At 52.2% G+C, this 18,551-nt stretch overlaps 1 protein-coding gene across 6 annotated transcripts; it reads right to left on the bottom strand.

Annotated features, from left to right (window-relative positions):
* Positions 1-3,657: 3,657 nt before the first annotated feature.
* MOB3C (MOB kinase activator 3C) lies at positions 3,658-11,462 on the bottom strand. 6 transcript variants are annotated; one of them, XM_045979480.1, is made up of 4 exons: positions 10,999-11,462; positions 7,495-7,963; positions 5,208-5,410; positions 3,658-4,704 (listed from the first exon to the last, which is right to left on the bottom strand). In XM_045979480.1, the coding sequence occupies exons 2-4, from the start codon at positions 7,910-7,912 to the stop codon at positions 4,675-4,677; spliced, it is 651 nt and encodes a 216-aa protein (XP_045835436.1). In that variant the 5' UTR covers positions 7,913-7,963; positions 10,999-11,462; the 3' UTR covers positions 3,658-4,674. The 6 variants fall into 6 exon arrangements, with proteins under 6 accessions (XP_045835436.1, XP_045835418.1, XP_045835446.1 ...); XM_045979462.1 differs by having other exon boundaries at positions 11,053-11,462; XM_045979490.1 differs by having other exon boundaries at positions 11,163-11,462.
* Positions 11,463-18,551: the final 7,089 nt, after the last annotated feature.

The raw sequence follows: 18,551 nt of genomic DNA, 5'->3' as shown, positions 1-18,551 counted from the left end.
CGGGCCCGACCAGAGAGGGGAGGGGTTACGCATGCGCCCTAATGGCTACGCCCGGCCAAAGGGTGGGGGCGAGCTAAGTAAACTGGGAAGATGTGCTAGAGAGGGGCGGGAAGATTGCTGGGGCGGGGGGTGGGGCTTAGCTCCACTGACCTTATTATTTTTTTTTCCAGCGAAGGTCGGGAGGTCGGGGTACCGCCGGGATGGGGACAGCCAAGCAGCGGCAGGTGTAATTACCATTTACCGAGAGCTTCCGTGTGCCAGGATGGAATTTTTAAAGTGCCTTTTGCATATGGGGAAATGCTGCCAGTCTTTTCTAAAACGAGGGCTAATTCTGTAAAATTTCCTCAGATGTTTGTGTACCTATCATTTCACCGTAAGAGTTTTCTTGGGCAAAGCGTTACCTCCAGTAGTTCAAAATCGAACGCTTTAAAGTTCATTTCTTGGAGAAAACCAACTGCTTTTAAATTAGTATTTGAACCAACCCCCTCAGCTCCCCCCAGGCTGCAAGTGTAATGAGGGAATAAGAGTGCTGACTTGGGTTTAATTCAGGTCCTGACTCTAGAGAGTGTTTCCTCCTTGGTGAAATGGAAGTAAAATATCCCTTCTCTGTCTGCCTCGGGATTGTTACGTGGGTTTGGTGAGCACTGCTGATAGAGCCCCTTAGACTTCCATTCCACCATCCTGATAAAGCTTTGTTCCTTTCCCCTTCTGGGCTCAGTCTTCTCATCTGTGTGATGGAAGGGAGTCTGGAACCTGAGAGAACATTCAGGAATTTGCTACATTTCTCAGTCTGGGTGAAGGCTGGAGAGGGGGCCTTCTCCCAAGCTTCTGTGCTGAGTCACTTAGAGAATTCCTTAGTCCAATCCAAAGGCCCCTGCATATCCTGACCTCTCCCACCATCACCTTCTAGGCCCACTCAAGCTTCATGTCTTCAGTGGCCATGCAGCCTATTCCTCTCTCTGTTTCCTGAATATCGAAATAGCCAGCTGGTCCTGAGTCTCTCAGGTCTATGTTTCAATCCAGGTTCTTCAAACTGCTATGTCTCTAAGTACATAGTTCAGTTAATACTAGATGAGGGCTCTGGAGGATTCAGAAAAGGAAGGGCTCCAGGAGGGCTCCCCCAAATCACGTGGACCTCCACTGATTTGGTGGCTCCCTTCACCATGCACTACATACAGCTTCTGGGGGTGGGACAGTGAGAATGGCAGCAGGAAACCTCAAAGCAGCTACACTGTTCACCAGGGCCAAGGATGGCGGGGTATCCCTTACTCAAAGGTAGATGCTCTGCCCCAAAATGGGAAGAGTGTCTTGCTTCTACCTCATTCCCTGCTCTAAATACTTTTATGGATCTTGAACAAACAGGAAAGCAAAGCCTTCTGCTGTGGCTGCCCAACCAAACTGGCCTTCTACCCCCAATACACTGCCTCTCACAGGACCCTCTCCTGCTAAGTTTTGCCCTGTGGGGTAGGGGAAATGCTGCCTGCTTTCCTCTGGCTTACTGAAGCCCCAACTCTCTATTCATGTATCCTCCTTTTTCTCCACCTCTATCCAGTCTTCTCCAAGCATCCTGCTCTGAATTTCTCAAAGTGATTTTGTGATGTTTTCCTGATGTAGTCAGACATTCCCACCTTAAGTGCAGGACTTGGTCACACAGTTCTGAGATAAATTTACCTTCCTTGCCATGGTATATTCCAAAACAACTATGAGTGCAGAGCCTGAACTTTGAGTCTGAACTGTCCAGTCATTCAGGAGGTAATGGTGACCTGGCATAGGAGGTGTGCAAGCAGGGCCGCCTTTTAGGATGGTAGGCTGGGCCTCCTCTGGTAAGCCAGAAGAAAGAAGGGCAGAGTGGAGGACTTTCCAGATTCTAAAGCAGTGAAAACATGGATACTGGGCACCAGGAAGGGAGATAGGCATCTAGCCAAAGACAGACCTGATTTGGTAAGCTATGACACGTCAAGCATTTAGAGCTGTGCCCGATACATAATGAGTGTTAGCTATTACTGTTATGACTATGAATGATCCACAGACTGTGAGTAATGAAGGAGCTCAGAGGTAAATCAGTCCCTCACTTCCACACCTGCTCATGAAACAGACTGGGACTGGACCCCAGGACTCTACTTCCCAGGAGAGCCACTGCATAAAGCCAGCCTATCTCCCTCCCTCATAGGGAGAGGAAAGAGCTCTAGGTGGCCCATTGCTGACTCTTGTCTGGGCAGTTGGTGGGTGAAGGACAGTGGAATCACAGCAAGACCTGTGCTAAGGGGCTCAGATGTCTCCTGAGGAATAAGCTCAGAAGTCAGCCCATGTCTTGCCACCCTCACTTTGAGCTCTAGCCAGAACCCAACAAACAGCCTTTTCTTGAGAAAGGCTTCCCTTGCTGTGATTAGGGTTAGGACTATATTTCTGCTCTGTCCTTGACCCATTTGCTCCAATAAACCACACAGACTAAGGACTCGGGGTGAGAACAGCCATGACAGGGAACCTGAGCTGAAACAAGGAAAGACTCCCAAGAGACTGAATTCCACGAAGCAAGGGCCAGCCCTCCCTACTCCTAAACAAGGCCAGAAATTCTGGGTCCAGAATTCCCAGAGTCCTGGGAAAACCTTGGTATCTCCGCCCTGGAGAGCTAGGCCAGACATGACCACACCAGCCAGCCCTCCCCATGGCCTGGGATCTCAGGACAAAAAACCCTCCCTTCTCCATTCTGGCCCAGTTCCCTTCTCAGCCTGCCCAGGAGCCATGTGGCATCCAGACCACAGCTTCCCACCAGGGCCGCTTTAGTTTGCCTCCTTTATTTTACCAAAAATAACAATAATAAACTCTTCCCTCTGTTTCACAAAAATAGATTTCCCGTCTCCCCACCCCCTCCACAGTCAGCACTGGCCAGAGCCTGGAACCCATTTTCCAATCCACAGTCCTCCCCAAGGGAATCTCTGATCCCTGGACCCCACCCTACCCCAGAGCCTCTGGTGAAGTTGCTGGGTCAGTGTTTGCCTCTGGAACTTCTCCAGAGGCAGCAGTGTGGGGTCGGCTGGCTGGCCCCAGGAGCCCCATCTGCTTCCTCAGAGATCAGGCAGCTGCTGGGCCACGGAGAGGGGGATAATTTTGGAGGCTTGGCTCAGCATACAGCCCCAGCAGACCTGAGGGGCAGTGGGGCACTCTGACATCACTAGAAATCCTTGCTCAAAGCAGGAACAGTTGTGCTCTAGAGAGGGGCTGTCAAACCCTCTTTCCACATGCAGCTCATTTCCCTATGTAGCAATCTGCAAGCCCCGGGGTGGGAGTCAGGACCTGGGGTTTCTACTCCAGCTCCACAAAAGCCTCACAGGGAGGTCTTGGATAGTTTCTCTCTCCCTTCCTCCTGGTTTCAGCTTCCTCCTATGTAAAGAGATGATTCTGTGAGATTGGATGATCCCCAGGCCCTTTCTGGCTCTCCATGCTGGCCTCCCAGTGTAGAGTCTGGTGGGTCTGGGCACAGGGCTGGGCACGGCGGTATGGAGTAATGGAGTGGCAAATGAACATCCCATGTTCTCTGTGGAAAGCTGTCCAACCAGCTGGAATGTCTCAGGGATGGCTCGGGCAGGAGGCATGTCCTCGCAGTACAGGGGGCTTTCCAAGCCTGGAAGAGTCCATTCACTAGCCACACATCTTCTCTGTCCGAGGATGGGAGACAAGTCTCCAGGGTTTCCGAATTCAAGTTCCTCTAGCTCCTTGGGCTAGGGGATTATCTTGCGCTGGGCTTCAGATCCCGAGAGCCAAGTCTACAGATTCTGGGAGCTAGACTGGAGCGTATGATTCCCAATTTAAGGACCAGAGGACCTATGTGGGCATGAGGGATCGTCCCCAGCCCTCTGGAGGCTGTCTATCATCAGGCTTTCCTGGAGGCAAAGGGATGAGTAAAATGACAGTTCCTGGGCATCTCTGGCTAAGCAGATCAGAACCTGTGTCTGTGGTGGGCCAAGGGTTTAGGTACTCAGGGCAGGACTCCTTTCTTACATCCCCACGGCTCCCCAGAACTCATGCTTACGGAAGCTGGTAGCCTGAAGGTTCAAATAAAGAGCTACATCTACAATCATATTTTGTGCACTCACACACATGGTCAGACCACTGACCAGCCATCACTTGCACAGTGGTCACTGTCTGGTGGTCCTAACCCCTTCTTCCCTCCGTTCTTCTACTTACCTCACATTTATGGGAGGTCTAGTATGTGCCAGGGAGGGTCTAAGGCAGCTGACTCTTACAGACACATCCCACAGTGAAAATCACACGCTCTCACACCCTCACACAGAGTCATCTGCGCTTACTCACACACAGTGTGCCTACGGTCTTGTACCTTTCTATCGCTCAGCCACACCCACATGCCCCATACAGGCACGGGAACCGCCAAGGAAGGGTCAAGTACTGGGGCAGAAACCCAGCCCATCCCACCCTTAGACTTCATCTGGAGGTGCAGCTCCTTCTGTCCTTTTCCTTCTGCCCCTCCTTCTCCATTCATAAGCAGTCAGGGAGCATATGGGCAGACTCCTGAGAACCACAAGTCCAGCGGCTTGGTGTATGCAGAGGGGTCCCAGGGACTTCAGGTTCCTCTGCCACCAGATTCCTGAGGGTCCTCCCCCCAGCTACTCTGTGTTCTGATGATCCACAGGACAGGCAACGACTCCAGGCTTGGGCTCAGTGACAGATCCGCTCTGTCATCTCCCTCTGCAGAGACAGAAGGTAGGTAGGGCTCAGTCAGAGTTCCATCTACCAGGCAGCCCCTTCCCAAACCATGAGGTCTGGCTGTTCTGCTTGAATTCAGCCCCTTCCTGCCCTCCCCCACCCCAACCCCAGGATGCAGATCTGAGTCTATAAACGGAGACTAGAATGAATTCTCTATTAAAGTGCAGAATCATGGTGCCTGGGTGGCTAAGTGGGTTAAAGCCTCTGCCTTCGGCTCAGGTCATGATCCCAGGGTCCTGGGATCAAGCCCCACATCGGGTTCTCTGCTCAGCAGGGAGCCTGCTTCCCCCTCTCTCTCTGCCTACTTGTGATCTGTCAAATAAATAAATAAAATCTTTAAAAAAAAAATAAAGTACAGAATCCATGGTTCCATGAATTGCCCATGGATTGGGTATTGGGTTTTCTGAAAGTAGGTAGCCTTTGGATCTGAAAACTTGGCAGCTAGCCCTGGGAAGGAGGGGAGGGCAGCAGGGGCCTGGCCTCACCAGAGGCTCCAGCTCCCGCTGGTCCACCAGGCTGAACTCGCGGATGAAGTAGTAGAAGTGCTTGTAGCAGGTGTTGACATGTGCTTCGGCCCCCATGCTGAGGATGCTGTCGAAGTGGTGGATGTAGACATGGACAAAGACCCGGAAGAGGCGGGTCAGGATCTTGGTGCAGACCTGCTGGAAGTTCTTGGGGAAGGGAACTCCTAGGAGGTGGGAACAGGCAGAAGTGGGGGGATCAGCAGCCTAGGGATGAACCGCTGCCCAACTCTGCCCTTCCCGCCACAGGCACCCTTCACCCAGGATGGCCAGTTCCCTGCAGGGGACGGAGAGATCAGGGTCCCCTTTCTCCCTGCTTCCCCTCTAAAAGCACAGATCCCATTGTGCCTTTCCCCTTTGAACTACGAATCATCTCCCAATATTCCCATCACCTGGGGCCAGACTCTGCAATCATACAGGGGATCACTGACCAACCTTTCTTTGACTACAATGGAAGTTATGCCCAGATTCCCCACAGAAATATGTGTGTCCATAGGTGCTGCCCAGTGATATACTGGATATAATTCCAAGGGGGGTTTAATCAACATCTCTGGTCCATTTTTAAAAACACAGGTCTTTGGGATTAAGTTCTAACTTCACAGCATGGTGCCTGCTCAAAGCCTTTCACCATCTGACCCCAACCTCCTTCGCCAGCCCCACCCCAACTCCTTCCTCTTCATACCATTCATGCAGCAGTCCCCAAATTCCCCATCTTGAGAATTACAAAATCCTCAAGAATTAGTTCAGATACCTCTCATCGCTTTAACTATTCAATAACACAAAGAACCTTCCATCTTTGATCTGGGCCCTGTGCTGGGTCCTCTGCATCTTTTGCCTCCTATGATATGGGTACGGAAGCCCTTCTAAACATGATGGTGATCTAGGCATGATGGTGACCCCACTCACCCAAGGCCATACTAGGAATTAGTACAGACTGGAGGCAGGATTACTTGCAGAGATAAACACCACAGCCTCCGCCTGGGAGAAGCTTTCCAGCATCTGTGAAAAAGGCGCCTTTCTGCACAGTCCCCTGCACTCAGGGTAGAGATCTTGGTGACTATGCCTTTTTCTCTGCTATGGCAGAGCCATCTGCAGGGTTAAGGCACGGACACCTGGGGTGTCCTAGGCCTGGGGGTTAAGGCGAGAAGGGAATAAGAGCCCAGACACGGGCCCACACTGGTTCACCCTGCTTCACACAGGGCCTCACGGCTCTCAGGTGGGGTGGAGCCCTGCTTCCTTGTGAGCCCTTGCAGGCCCAGTCCGGGATCCTCAGACTTGTCCTGACCACCTAGACTTGGGGGCCCAGACCCCAAGAGATCCGAGGTGCAGTTCTGAATCACCGATTCAGTGCACTGTCCCTCTGTTGGCCTTGGTTCCTCCTGTGTGAAAGGCGGATGCCCACTGTCGGGCCTGATAGTGCAGGAAATGGCAGGCCCCAGATGGGGAGGGGCTGTGAGCACTGAACTGTGACTCAGTGCCCAGCCTCCCTCAGTATTCAGACTTTTCCTCTCTGGGCTTGCCCACCCTGCCCCACCCATCTCTGAGTCCTGTAGCCTTAACACAGAGGAACAGGGGGCCAGGTGGCGGTGACGATGCTGTGATGGATACGGTGTCATGCCTGCTCAGCTCCTGAGCCAACACCTGCTCTTGCTGCCCTGGGATGGGGAAGCCAGGCCGGTGTGACAGCACTCATCCCCTCTTGCCACCCTCACCAGGCTGCCCAGCTGAGATAAGAAAAGGCCCCATGGCTTGGGCCTGACAAGGGAAAATTCCGCCCTCAGACCGCTGTGAGATAGAGATCTAATCGGGCCCTCCCAATCCCCACCCTCTTCTCTTTCCTGGAGGGAAGAGTCAGAACTAACAGAAGGTTGCAGAACTAACAGGAGGTCAGTCAGCCCAGGCAGGGTGACGGGCTAGGAGCACCTAGACGCATCTCTTCAAGAAGGTTCCAAGAATCACAGTGGTCTTGGCCAGGGTGGCTCCTGGAGGGACATTTAAGCTTCAGATAAGAAGAGTCCCAAGCTTCGAGGTGGGCAGTCCCAGCTCAAGATGCCCGATCTTGAGCAGACACTGAACCTCCCTGAGGATCAGATGCCTCTTCTACAAAATGGGGATGAAAATCATAACTGCCCCCCAACCCCAACCCCTTATAGAACTGCTATGGCAAACTAAACGCCTCATCTGTAGAATGGGCTCTGGGGGCTCCCTCCCTCCCCGGCTGGGCCTGACTCATCTGCGGGTGGGTACTCACCAACACGAGTGGGGAAGACGTCCTCGTCATTGATGAGGCCCTCAATCCAGTCCATGAGCAAGGCCATGTAGCGCGGCGCCGAGAGCTTGGCGGGCCGCCGGTACTGGCGCTCGTCCTGCCAGCGGTACTCATAGCGGGGCCCACCGGCCATGACCGGGCAGCTGCTTTCGCTGCAGCGCTCAGCCATGGTGCCGTAGATGAGGTTGATGCGGTTGAAGAAGTCCACCACATGCACGGCGATCCAGTCGTCGATGTTCTCCCCTGGTGGCAGCCTCACCACACTGCGCAGGTCCAGCCCCGACTTGAGTGATGCCTGCGCCTTCTTATATAGCTCGAAGCGCTGTGTGCCGGGCTCAAAGCGCTTCCGAGGCCGGAATGTCTTGTCCTTGGCGAACACCTGCTTCAGGCACAGTGCCATGGCTGGGCTGGGCGGCTGGCCAGGTGTCTAGGGGTGGGACCTGTGGATGGCCTGCCAGGGCCAAGGGCACAGAGGGAGCGTGGTGGTCAGGTCCTCACGGAAAAGCTTTGACTCCCCCACACATCATTTCCCTCATGCCCTCAGCTTTGGGCCCGTCTCTGCAGACTTTGCCTAGAGTCTAAACCCTCCGTGTCCCCAGGGCCAGGGCTCCTGCCCTGTCTTCAGGCTACCCTTGCTTCCCCTGCCAAGTGGCCTCAGCTCTCCTGGCTCAAGTTGTTTCCTCTCCCCTCTAGCTGCATCTCACAGAGGTCTGGGCCTGGGATCCAAACAGGTGCTCATCTGACTTCTTGTTGTCCACTGGAGAGGTGGGGCGGCGGGGAGGCTTCCTGTAGGCCACCAGGGGGTGGGAGCCTGGATGAAACGACCCTGGGGCTGCTCCATGGCAGCGTGGGAGAGCCTGGCTGCATTGTGCTGGGGGTCGGGGTAGGGGCAAGGCCCCGCCTTCAGCTTCCTCTGGGATATCCCGAAGTCCATCCGGCCACCGGGGTTTCCCAGGGAGCAGGAGGGACTTTTCTACCAAAAATGTACTTTCCTTTTATTACTCTGAAAGAGGAAAGGGCCCTCATAGGGCCAGCTGGGTGACCTTTGAGTGTGGCTACAGGCCCTGGAAGAGAGGGGGAGGTGACAGGTCCAGATGGGGGCCACTTCCTCTGACAGTGGCTAGAGATCCTTCCCCATGAAGCCAGCCTCCTCCAGCCCCAAACCGGAGTAAGCTAGTGGCCTCTCCCCTTGCTCTGGACAGTACATGTTCGTGAGTACTGACGACGCACCTGACATAGGGAGGTAGGAGAATGCAGTCAGATCTACCCAGCTGGGCCTTTCTAGAATTCAGACAAATCTGTTTTGCCTCTCAGATGGAGGGATCCCAGGCTCAGACAGACTTTGGAACAGCAGTCAGAGCCTCAGGCTTGGAGGCAGGAGTCCTGGATTCTAGTCTCAGCTCTACCATGGCCGGGTGACCACCAAAGCAAGCATGAGTCTGACCCATACAATGTCCTGGGTCAGGCAGGTAGAGGCCAGTTTTCTGGGACTCATGTGGTAGTCATCTCACCTCCCCTGTGGGTGTGTGAACACTTGGGAAAGGTGGACCCAGGTACCCGCTGAAGCCAGAATTTAGCCACAGACAGAGGGCTAAGGCTGAGTTGTAGGCTAAGTACTGAGCTGTGACTCCCAGCTGACCTCTGACCTGGCCCTGACCCTGGCCAATCTGAGGCCTGACTCTAGTCCCAAACTGAGGCTGATAGAGCCACAAACAAAGCCTTGCCTTAACCTCAGAGCTGACATAGGAGCACTTAACCTTCTCACATCTCCTATAATGCTGGGGCAGGATGGAGGGGAAGGAGCGAGGCGACAGTTGGAAGGAGGTGTCATGTCAGACAACAAGTCAGGCTAGTGGAGAAGTCTGGAACAAGGAATCTTCCTTGTACCCATAACAGGCAGGCCGGGATGGGGATGGTCAAGTAAATGATAGGTGTTTGGAGAGCAGGGGTAGGTCTCCTGGCAGGATCTTGTCCTCTTGAAAAGATCCCTCAAATATGTGGAAAGTCATCTCATCCATTCCTTGATCCTTGACTTCTACCCAGAGAAGTCCCCAGTGTGGATGCTGAGTTTCCTGATCCCAGAGGAGATTTCCACACTTCATATACCACCTGTATTCCAAACTCTGCTTGGGGCGGGTGCTTCCAAAACCACTCCTACTGTGGTTCGGTGGGGTTCCTGGTTCTCCTTCTTTGCACAGATCCCTTTAGGGACAGTTACCAACAATTATCACCTCACCCTCTCTTTCCTGCCCACTTCCCTCCTCCAACAGCCCCCTCTCCACCAGCTCAGCGCTGTTGCTTGTTGTATGATTCCTGAACCTATCCCCACCCTCCTGCCACTGTGTGTTTTGTCACACTGGTCTCTTTGTCTGACTATACATGGTCAGGTTGAATGTTATTTCCTCCTACAGCCCCCTCTACCAAACCCAGATATCTTTCTCCTGGGGGGGGGGCGGCGGGGGAGGCTGCTCTTTGGCCACTGTTGTCCCTCCCCTCCACCTAGCCTCCAGCCTAGGTCAGGGCCTGGCATATAGTTGAAGCTCAGGGTTTAAGTAAAGCTTAAAATCCAGAATTGCAGAGTTGCAAGAGCCCTGAGAAATCAACTAACTAGTCCACTTCTTGCAGAGATGGGGAAACTGAGGCCCTCTTTCTGAGGAGCCACCATTCACAAAGCAAGTTACTGGCGGGTGATCTCCAACAGCACAACTGGGAACTGAGATAAGGTGGGGCTCAGCCCATCACAATGAGTAAAGGACCATTTTCTTGTGCTGACTTGTCACTGGTCTGGTGGAGGTAAGGGGAAAAGAGGGAAGTGATTGAAAAGGGGAAGCATATTCCCACCAATTAGACCAACCTAATTCCTGTTCCCTCAACATGCTGAACCTCCCCCAACCCCCCACAGCACCCTGAGTGTCCTGACCAGTGAGGGAGACTCCCACCATCTGGCTACAAAATTTCAAGACCTGGGTCTTTTCCCTGGGTCTTTCCCCAAACTTCAGGAAGGGGAGGGGGTAATCTCTACGGGCAACTTGCCACTTGTCTCTCCGTTTTCCACTCCCATGCCCTTATTTGGGTTTCCTTCCCTCAAAAAACCTCTGTTCCCTCTCTAAACTAGGGCCATTTCGGCCTCTTAGCCCCGCCCCTTTCCTAACTCTGAGTGTCCTTTTACTTCTGAAGTGCCCAGTGATGGCTTACTCCCTGGGTGGGCATCTGGGTTTCCCAAATGAAGACTAGAGTAGCCCTGCCTGTTTCTGACATTTAGCCCCCCCCCCGCCAGGGCCACACCTGCCGCTCCCCAGGCCTGGCCCAGGATCTTGGCAGAGGGCTGGCCCCAGTTTGAACCAAGAATGCAGCCTCTGCCTACGCGACGTGAGTGTGCGCGTGCGCTCTGAGGGCAGAGATCCAAGAGAAAAGTAGAGACGGGACTCTGTCCAGCGGCGCTCGGTCCCCCGCGTCCACCCTTAGGCCGCCCGCGGACCCCCTGACCCCCACTCGTCCAGTTGCCGGGACAGACCGGTCATAGGACCCAGAGGCGCAGACCTGACGTTTCCGCTCCCGAAGACACGCCCCCCTCCAACTCCGCCACCCCCAACCGGGACTTTCGGAGCTCGGAGCCTCGGACCCCGGACCGAGCGCGGCCGCCAGCCTGCCTTGGGGCGGAGGTCGCCTACGGACGGGGCCACGCCAGGACAGCAGCAGAAATGAAAGTGGCAGCAAAGCTGGGCCGTGCGCCGGCGGGGCGCGGGCGCTCACTCACGGGGACCGCCTCGGTCCTCCTCTGGCCGCAGGGTCACATCCCCGGCGCGCCGAGTCGCCTTCTCCTCCGGTTCTCCGGCTAGGCCGGTTCTCTCTCTAGTCCGCCCGCCCTCCTGCCTGCCCCGCCGGGCCGCGATCGCCCTCCGCCCCCGCGGCGCCGCCGGCTCCGCCCCCGCCCTCCCTGGCCAGGCAGCGCCTCGGCCTCCCGGCGGGGAAGGGGCGGGGAAAGGGGACCCCCTCCCAGTGCACAGACGCACTCCCGCCTTTCCGGAAAGTCCGAAGCGTGCTCCCAGCTTCCCTCTAGGCAAAGGACTAACTGAGCAGCCGGCCCTGGCAGTGTTTCCTCGGCTTTGCCACAGAGGCAGCCTCAGCTTCCTCGACTGTAAAATGGGGACAGATCCAGCCCCTGTGTGGAGCAGAAGCAAAGGGGCTGCTAAATAATGGTGGTTTCCTTGTCCTGCTAGAATAATCTGTGGCCTATTTGTCCCTGAGCTCAATCAGGTATCAGGGCTGCCCTCTCCACTCCCATACCCTCAGTTCCTGGCCTAGTGCCTGGTACATAGCAGGCCCTTAATGCCCATTTGCTGGGTACATGAAGGCTTTGGGAAACACAAGCTGAGCCCCTCACAGAGCTCTGAAGGGACTGGCCCTGAAGAGTGCTCACGCGACAAACTTTCACCTGACCAGGGCTGGGGTCTTCACTCAGGCTGGGCAGATTCTCCTCACCAAAGTCACCCCATTTCCCCTGAGGAGACCTTTGTTCTAGGTCTGCTCAGTTTGGAATGTCTTATTTACCACCTTTCTTCCCAAATCTAAACTTTTAAGACCTGATCTGCTCTCTTTTCAGTTTAGGTTCCCCCCCGCTGGGGGCAGACAGACATCCTAAATCAGTACTCAAGTCAGGGTAGCCTCCAGGCCCCGAAATCAGTTGGCTGATTCTGTCCTGGGATTGGAGGGAAGGTTAGAGGCCTTCTAGGGTGGGAGGATCAAGGCAGAGAGACAGGCTACAGAAGTCACTCCGGAGGGGTGCAGAAGGTGAGCAGGTGGGGGGGGGCGGGGGGAGGGTAGACATTTACTATTGCACTGATGTCCTCACTGGGCTCTCCTTGTGTCTGAATCTTCTGTTTGCTTGATGGCATGAGAACAGACTGAATCCCTAGGAATCTCAGCTCATAGAACTGAAGATTCATTCTTTTGTTAAGCACCTAGTTTTGCCCCAGTCTAAAGTCCAGTTTTCTCTCTCTCTCTTTTTCTGATGTCTGAGTCTTCACTCTGCCCCAATTCCCCTGTAAGTGAATAATTACATGCTCTCGTGTATGCAGAAGGAATTCTAGTCTAGTCTTTCATTTGTTTGCTATCTTAATCAATACCCTTTCTGTGCCCTGAAAGAGGAGCAGGTGATGAAGCTGACCCTGTTGCTAACCTCAGGTGCCGACAAGTCAGCAGTAGGGACAGCGCACAGAGAGAGAGAGGTAACACAAGGTCAGAGCTCAGTCATCACAAAACCGTCACAGAACCGTGTTCTCATCTCTGTGAGAGGACGGTTAGGGACTGCTGGTGAGCACTTTGTGTGTGTGGGGTTAGCCACAGGAAGCACATGGAACACTCAAATTGGGCCCTTTGGGGAGAGTTTAAAGAAAGCACTATTTAGAGGCGGGGTGCAGAGAAACCACAGGGTTGGCATATCACTGAAGGGCTAGCAAGAGCAGTCCTTTGCTATCTACCCCAGGCCGAAGCTGTCATCCCTAGTGAAGGGGTGCTGGGAGGGAGTGAAGGTGGGAGGTACAAGGAGGGGGCTACTGACTGGAGCTGTGGCCTGTTTGACCGGCATACCCAGCTCAGAGCAATCCTGGTGCAAAAGACAGGTGGTAAATCCTATGGAAGTCTTGGACAAGGGACTGTCTATGCAGCCCATAGAGGTGGGCATTCCAGGGCCTAGAGCTGGAGGGAGCAGGAGGGAGGAGGGAGCAGGAGGGAGGAGGGTGCAGAGTGTACAGAGTGTAGCTGGAGAAGCAAAGGAAGATAAATGCTTGGCACATGGGCCCAGAGACAGTGACTTCACAAAGGAAACAGAAACTGCTTATGTTTTCCTTATCATTCAGTTCTAAGTATTTTGAAATTTCATTGTCATTTCCTCTTAAACTCATGGATGATTTGGAAGTATGGTTTTAGTTTCTCAGTCTACGGGAGGTTTATATTTTTCTTGTTGACTTCTAATTATATTGCATTGTGGTTGGAGATCACGGTCTGTAAGATTCTTTGGAATGTGATGTGACTCCCTCTGTGGCTTTATACGTGGTTATTTGCTGTGCCTCCGAGCCGGGTTTTATAGGATGGGCAGGAGTTTGCCTGGTGAAGAGTGAAAAGCACAGACTCCTAGGTTGTGGGGAATAGAAACTCCATTCTGAAGGCACTTCCAAAGTTCCCAGCTCATCCGCAGAGCTCCCTGGTGTCTGCCTTAATACAAGCTGACAGGCTGGCGGGTGGGATGGGAGGCAGATGGAAGAGTTGGGAGAAGCCAGAGGTCATCCCAGATCCCTCAAACATCTGTACCCTCTTCCTCTGGGCTAGAGAGACTGTGTTCTTCCAGGAGGCTCTGCAGGCACTGATACCCAGACCCTGGAGGACAAGGTCCTGGCTATACCACATATTAGCTGTGTGACCTTAGGTTACTCCTGCCCTCTCTGATGGCATGCTGGAACCTACAGGACAGGCACTGGTCCCTGTCACTGTGTCCTGAGTATAAGTGGCTCAAATAAGGCCCTGTCTCTGAAGCGTGGCGGGAGCCATCCAGGACCAAGGTGAGGACATTCTCTCTTCTACTGCACAGCCTGAGCCTGCGGTTCATCTAACTCCGGGTGGCAGCTGGGTTGTGGCTAGACCTAGGCACCTGCCCTGCTGCGTGTCTGGGAAAGTCTCTGCCCCTCTCTGTGTCTGGGAAAACCAACTTTCCCCATTTGTACCACAAAGTATCTTCCAGTCACACCATTCCAAATGCCTTTTCAGGACCAACTTCCTGCTCTTGCTCCCATTGGCCTGTACCCAGTAAGTCGGCCGATATGGAGTGACCTCTCCCTGGGGACTCCCCCACCCTCCTGTGCCAGGAAAGGCCCCCTTATTTGCACATTCCTCCCAGAATGAACTACTGTTTACACCCCCCTCCCTCACCCCACCAGGCACTGGCAGCTTCTATAGCTTGATGGCGCCCATCTTGTCTCACTCTCCCAAGAACAAGCTTCTATTTTGGCTTCTGCCCCTCCCTGCCTAAAAGGCAGGATCTCTCATCCTGAGTCTTTCATCCTGGCACAGTGAGGAAAAAGTGAGGGATATGTCAAGGCAGTAAGAGGAATTGAGCTGACTTCCTTTAGCTTGAGGAAGACAAGGTTCAAGGGAATGTGACAGGGGAAGACAAGGTTGAAAAGGATTTAGGTTAAAATTCTGTGTGACTCTGAACAATATATTTCTTCTCTCCGAGTCTATTTATTTCTCCTTCTGTAAAACAGAAACAACAATAATGCACGCCCCACAGAAGAGCTGTGAGGGTCGGAGGTGATAGGCCTGGTAAACTGCAGAAAACTATCGCCAGTCTTTTGGGGGTGGGGTGCTGCCTTCAAGCATCCAGCAGGCTCATATATAGAAGAGGGATTGCACTGGTCCCTGTGGTCCTGGCAGGCAGGGGGCAGAGATCCAGGCAACCGGAGAACAACTGAGCTGTCCAACCACACAGCCTGCTTATGCTCCAGTGTGCTCCTCCCTCCAGGCTCCCCACCCACCCTTGGAGTGGGAGTCAAAGTGTGTGCATAAAGGCCTTAGGGCAATGTCACCACTTTCTGCCCTGACCCCCAACATGGCTCTGGTAGACATTGCCCCCTCCCCTAAGTGCACACCCTCCAACCACCAGGGTTAGTTCCCAGTTAGTTAGGGGAGGTGAAAGTAAAAGGGGTGGGGGTTGTTCACCAGTGTCCCAGGCTCAGCCTTCCATAGAGCTCACCCCACAGTCTGCGCAGGAAGTTCTCTCCATCCCTAATTGTGGAGAGCAGATCAGCGGTTGCTGGAGTTAGGGTTGGGGAGGAGGGTGTGACTACAAAGACAGAGCACAGGCACTTTCTCTGGGTCACAGGTCTGTGTCCTGATTATGGGTCCATAAACCTATACATGTTGTAAAATTTCATAGAAATATATATATATATATATATATATATATATATAAAAGGAGGGGATATAAAAACTGGTGAAATCCACATAAAGTCTGTAGTTTTTTTTTTTTAAGATTTTATTTATTTTATTTGAGAGGGGAATGGGAGGTGCAGAGGGAAAGAATATCAAGTAGACTGCACGCTGAGCATGGAGCCAGACACAGTGCTGGAGCTCAGGATCCTGAGATCAAGACCTGAGGCAAAACCAAGAGTCGGCTGCTCAACAGACTACCCACCCAGGCACCCCTAACGTCTATAGTTTTAATAACATTATACTAATGTCGGTTTCCTGGTTGTGACCCTTAGTGTGATTATGTAACATGTTGTCACTGGGGGAACCTGAGGGATGGGTACATGAGAACACTATCATTTTTGCAATTGCTATGTGATCCAAAATTGTTAAAAAATAATTTTTTTAAAAAAGTGACCAAAATTCTTATCAGTTGCAAGGTATGGATCTTCTCTGGATCCTGATATGAACAAATATATAAAACTATAAAAAATTTTATGAAACAGTTGAGGAAATTTGGATGACTGTACTTTCGATAATATTAAGGAATTGTTACTTTAGGATTTTTTTTAAGTACTTGTCTTTTAGAAATATAAACAGAAGTATGTATGGATGAAACAATACGATGTCCAGGATTTGGAAGGAAAGTGGGTGAGGGTATATATGAAACCAAATTGTTATGTGTTGAAAAATTTTTATGCTGAGTCACAGAGACTTGGGATTTATCACACTGTTGCTCTACTTCTGTATACATTTTAATACTTCAGTAACAAGTTGAAACTTATTAACAATAAGAAGTAAGCTTAATATGTATTACTTAAATAATAAATATCTTAAATAATAAGTATTTACTTATTATCAGTAATAAGAAAGTTATTAACAGTAAGTTTAAAAAAGGAACCACACAAGGACAGGTTTCTAGGCATCTCTCACAGTGATTTTGTTTCAGGATCTCTGGGATGGGTCCTGGAATCTGCTAACTTAGCAAGCTCCCCAGCGATGTTCATTCAGAAGACTGAGGTTTGAGAATATCTGCTAGAGACTGAATGCTTATATCCCTCCCCTGCAAATTCATATGTTGAAACCTAATCCCCAGTATGAGGGTATTTGGAGGTGGGGCCTTTGGGAGGCCACTGAGGCCATGAGGATGGAGCCCTCAGGAATGAGATTAGTGACCTTACAAAAGAGACCCTATAGAATACCCTTGCCTCTTCTACTATGTGCAGATACAGTAAAAAAATAACCATCTGTGAGCTAGGAAGCAGGTCCTCACCAGACACTGAAACCGTGGACGTCTTGACTTTGACTGCCCAGCCTCCAGAACTGTGAAAAATACATGTCTGTGGCCACGCAGTCTATGGCATTGTTACAGCAGCCCAAACAGAGTAAGACCACCTCTTCCTGTTCCCTGTATCACCTCTGGCAGGGGTAGGGAGGTAAAGCTGGAGGGCCTTTCGGAGGGTAGGGTGATGTCTTCTAGTAATAATGGTAGTAAATAAGTATAGCTTCAACATCTTGTGGAGACAGCGTGTGGAGTGAAAACAGTATGCCTATCTGGTTCATTTGTTCATTTACTCCTTCATCTTGTAGGTATTTACTGAAGGGTCACTAGATGGCAGGCACTGTACGTGGCCCTCACGCAGACCTTGTCCTTGCTTTGTGGGTGATGATAAAAGCCTCAGTCTTCTAAGGATTTTTCCACTAGGCCCAGGTATCCCACTTCTCAGCTCATAAAACTGAGGCTGCACTGGGGTATTTGGCTGGCTCAGTAGAGCTTGTGACTCTTGATCTCAGGGTGGTGAGTTCAAGCCCTACTATAGGTATAGAGCTTACTCTGAAACAAAACAAAACAAAACCAAAAACCCGAGGCTACAGAAGATCATTACATGCAATAGGTCATAAAAGGGTCGGCTCTTAAAGGGGAAGGGTCCAGTGACTATCATCACTTCCTTTAACTTCCTCAGAATAAATGGAGAAAATGAGGCACAGGGAGTGAAAGGGATGGGCCCAAAGATAAATAAGGACAATAAAAGCCTTTTATATACCTGTACTTGAGATGCATTTTCTTATTCCTTCTTCTCATTGACCCTGGGAGGGACAGAGGCATGGACAAGAGAAAAAGAAGTTATACCAAGGAGGAAAGAAGGCACTGGACATGTTAGGATGACACCCCACACTCTTGCCTTATAGTTCTCTCTGGGAGAACCCCGAGGTCCCATCGTGGCTTCATTTCCCCGGAGGAGGGAACACTGCAGCCCCTCCCAGCCAGAAAGCCAAGTGGTCAGGCAGCGGATGGGGGCCCGCCTCTGTGCAGCCTGAGTTCTGCTGCCAGCACGGCTTGTGACTTCCCGCAGTTGTCCTCCAGCTCAGCGGGGCGGGGTGTGAGTTGGGGCGGCGGTGTTGTGTTTAGGGCTTTTCAAGAAGCAACTGGAGGAGTGAAGCTTTGCCCAAGGCAAAGGGAAATCAGGGTGTGCTTTTCTCTTCCAGGGGAGTCTCCTTCCATGATACCAGCTGCCTGGAACCAATCTTCCTCATGGGGGAGCCCTTGGCACAGCAAGTTCTTAGTGCTCTGCAGATCCGCTCCCTGGTGAGGCCCATGAGACCGTCTTCCCCTTTGGACAGAAAACCCTGAAAAGTGGGCTGTTACTTATTTTACCTCCTCCCGTGGGTCCCTGTAGCAACAACTGACAGTTGTAAGGTACGTTTGGTTTACAAAGTGCTCTCACCACTCTGATCACTTTTGAGTCCTGTAACAACCCCGGGAGGCTAGGACTGGCTCCAAAAGGTGAACTCAAACCGAGGCCTCTGAACTCCAGTCACGGGTCCACCCCCATATCCTCCTCCCTCCCCCCAACCCCCCCCCCACACTGAGCACTTAGCAGATGCACAGTTTAACAGCTATCTCAAATGACCCACCTGCTAAGTCAGGGAAAAGAGAACCAATCAGCTTGAAAAGGGGGCTAGATACTTTGCTAAAAATGGTCTCGTGGGAAAGTAGATGATAACACAGACACCTGTACCTGGATCCATGTCAAAGCAGTTAACAGCATTAAGTTCACCCACCATCCTCAGTAACC

Source organism: Meles meles, chromosome 1 (assembly GCF_922984935.1).
Source record: "Meles meles chromosome 1, mMelMel3.1 paternal haplotype, whole genome shotgun sequence".
Classification (NCBI taxonomy): Eukaryota; Metazoa; Chordata; class Mammalia; order Carnivora; family Mustelidae; genus Meles; species Meles meles.
The sequence above is the reverse complement of the archived record's forward strand: the minus strand, read 5'-3'. Positions and strand labels throughout refer to the sequence as shown.

Excerpts from the sequence above, each read along its gene's own strand:
- MOB3C (XM_045979480.1), bottom strand. The coding sequence starts at position 7,912 with ATGGCACTGTGCCTGAAGCAGGTGTTCGCCAAGGACAAGACATTCCGG. Across the intron at positions 5,411-7,494 it reads CGTCTTCCCCACTCGTGTTG|GAGTTCCCTTCCCCAAGAAC; the intron begins GTGAGTACCCAC and ends CCCACCTCCTAG. Across the intron at positions 4,705-5,207 it reads AGCGGGAGCTGGAGCCTCTG|AGGGAGATGACAGAGCGGAT; the intron begins GTGAGGCCAGGC and ends CTGTCTCTGCAG.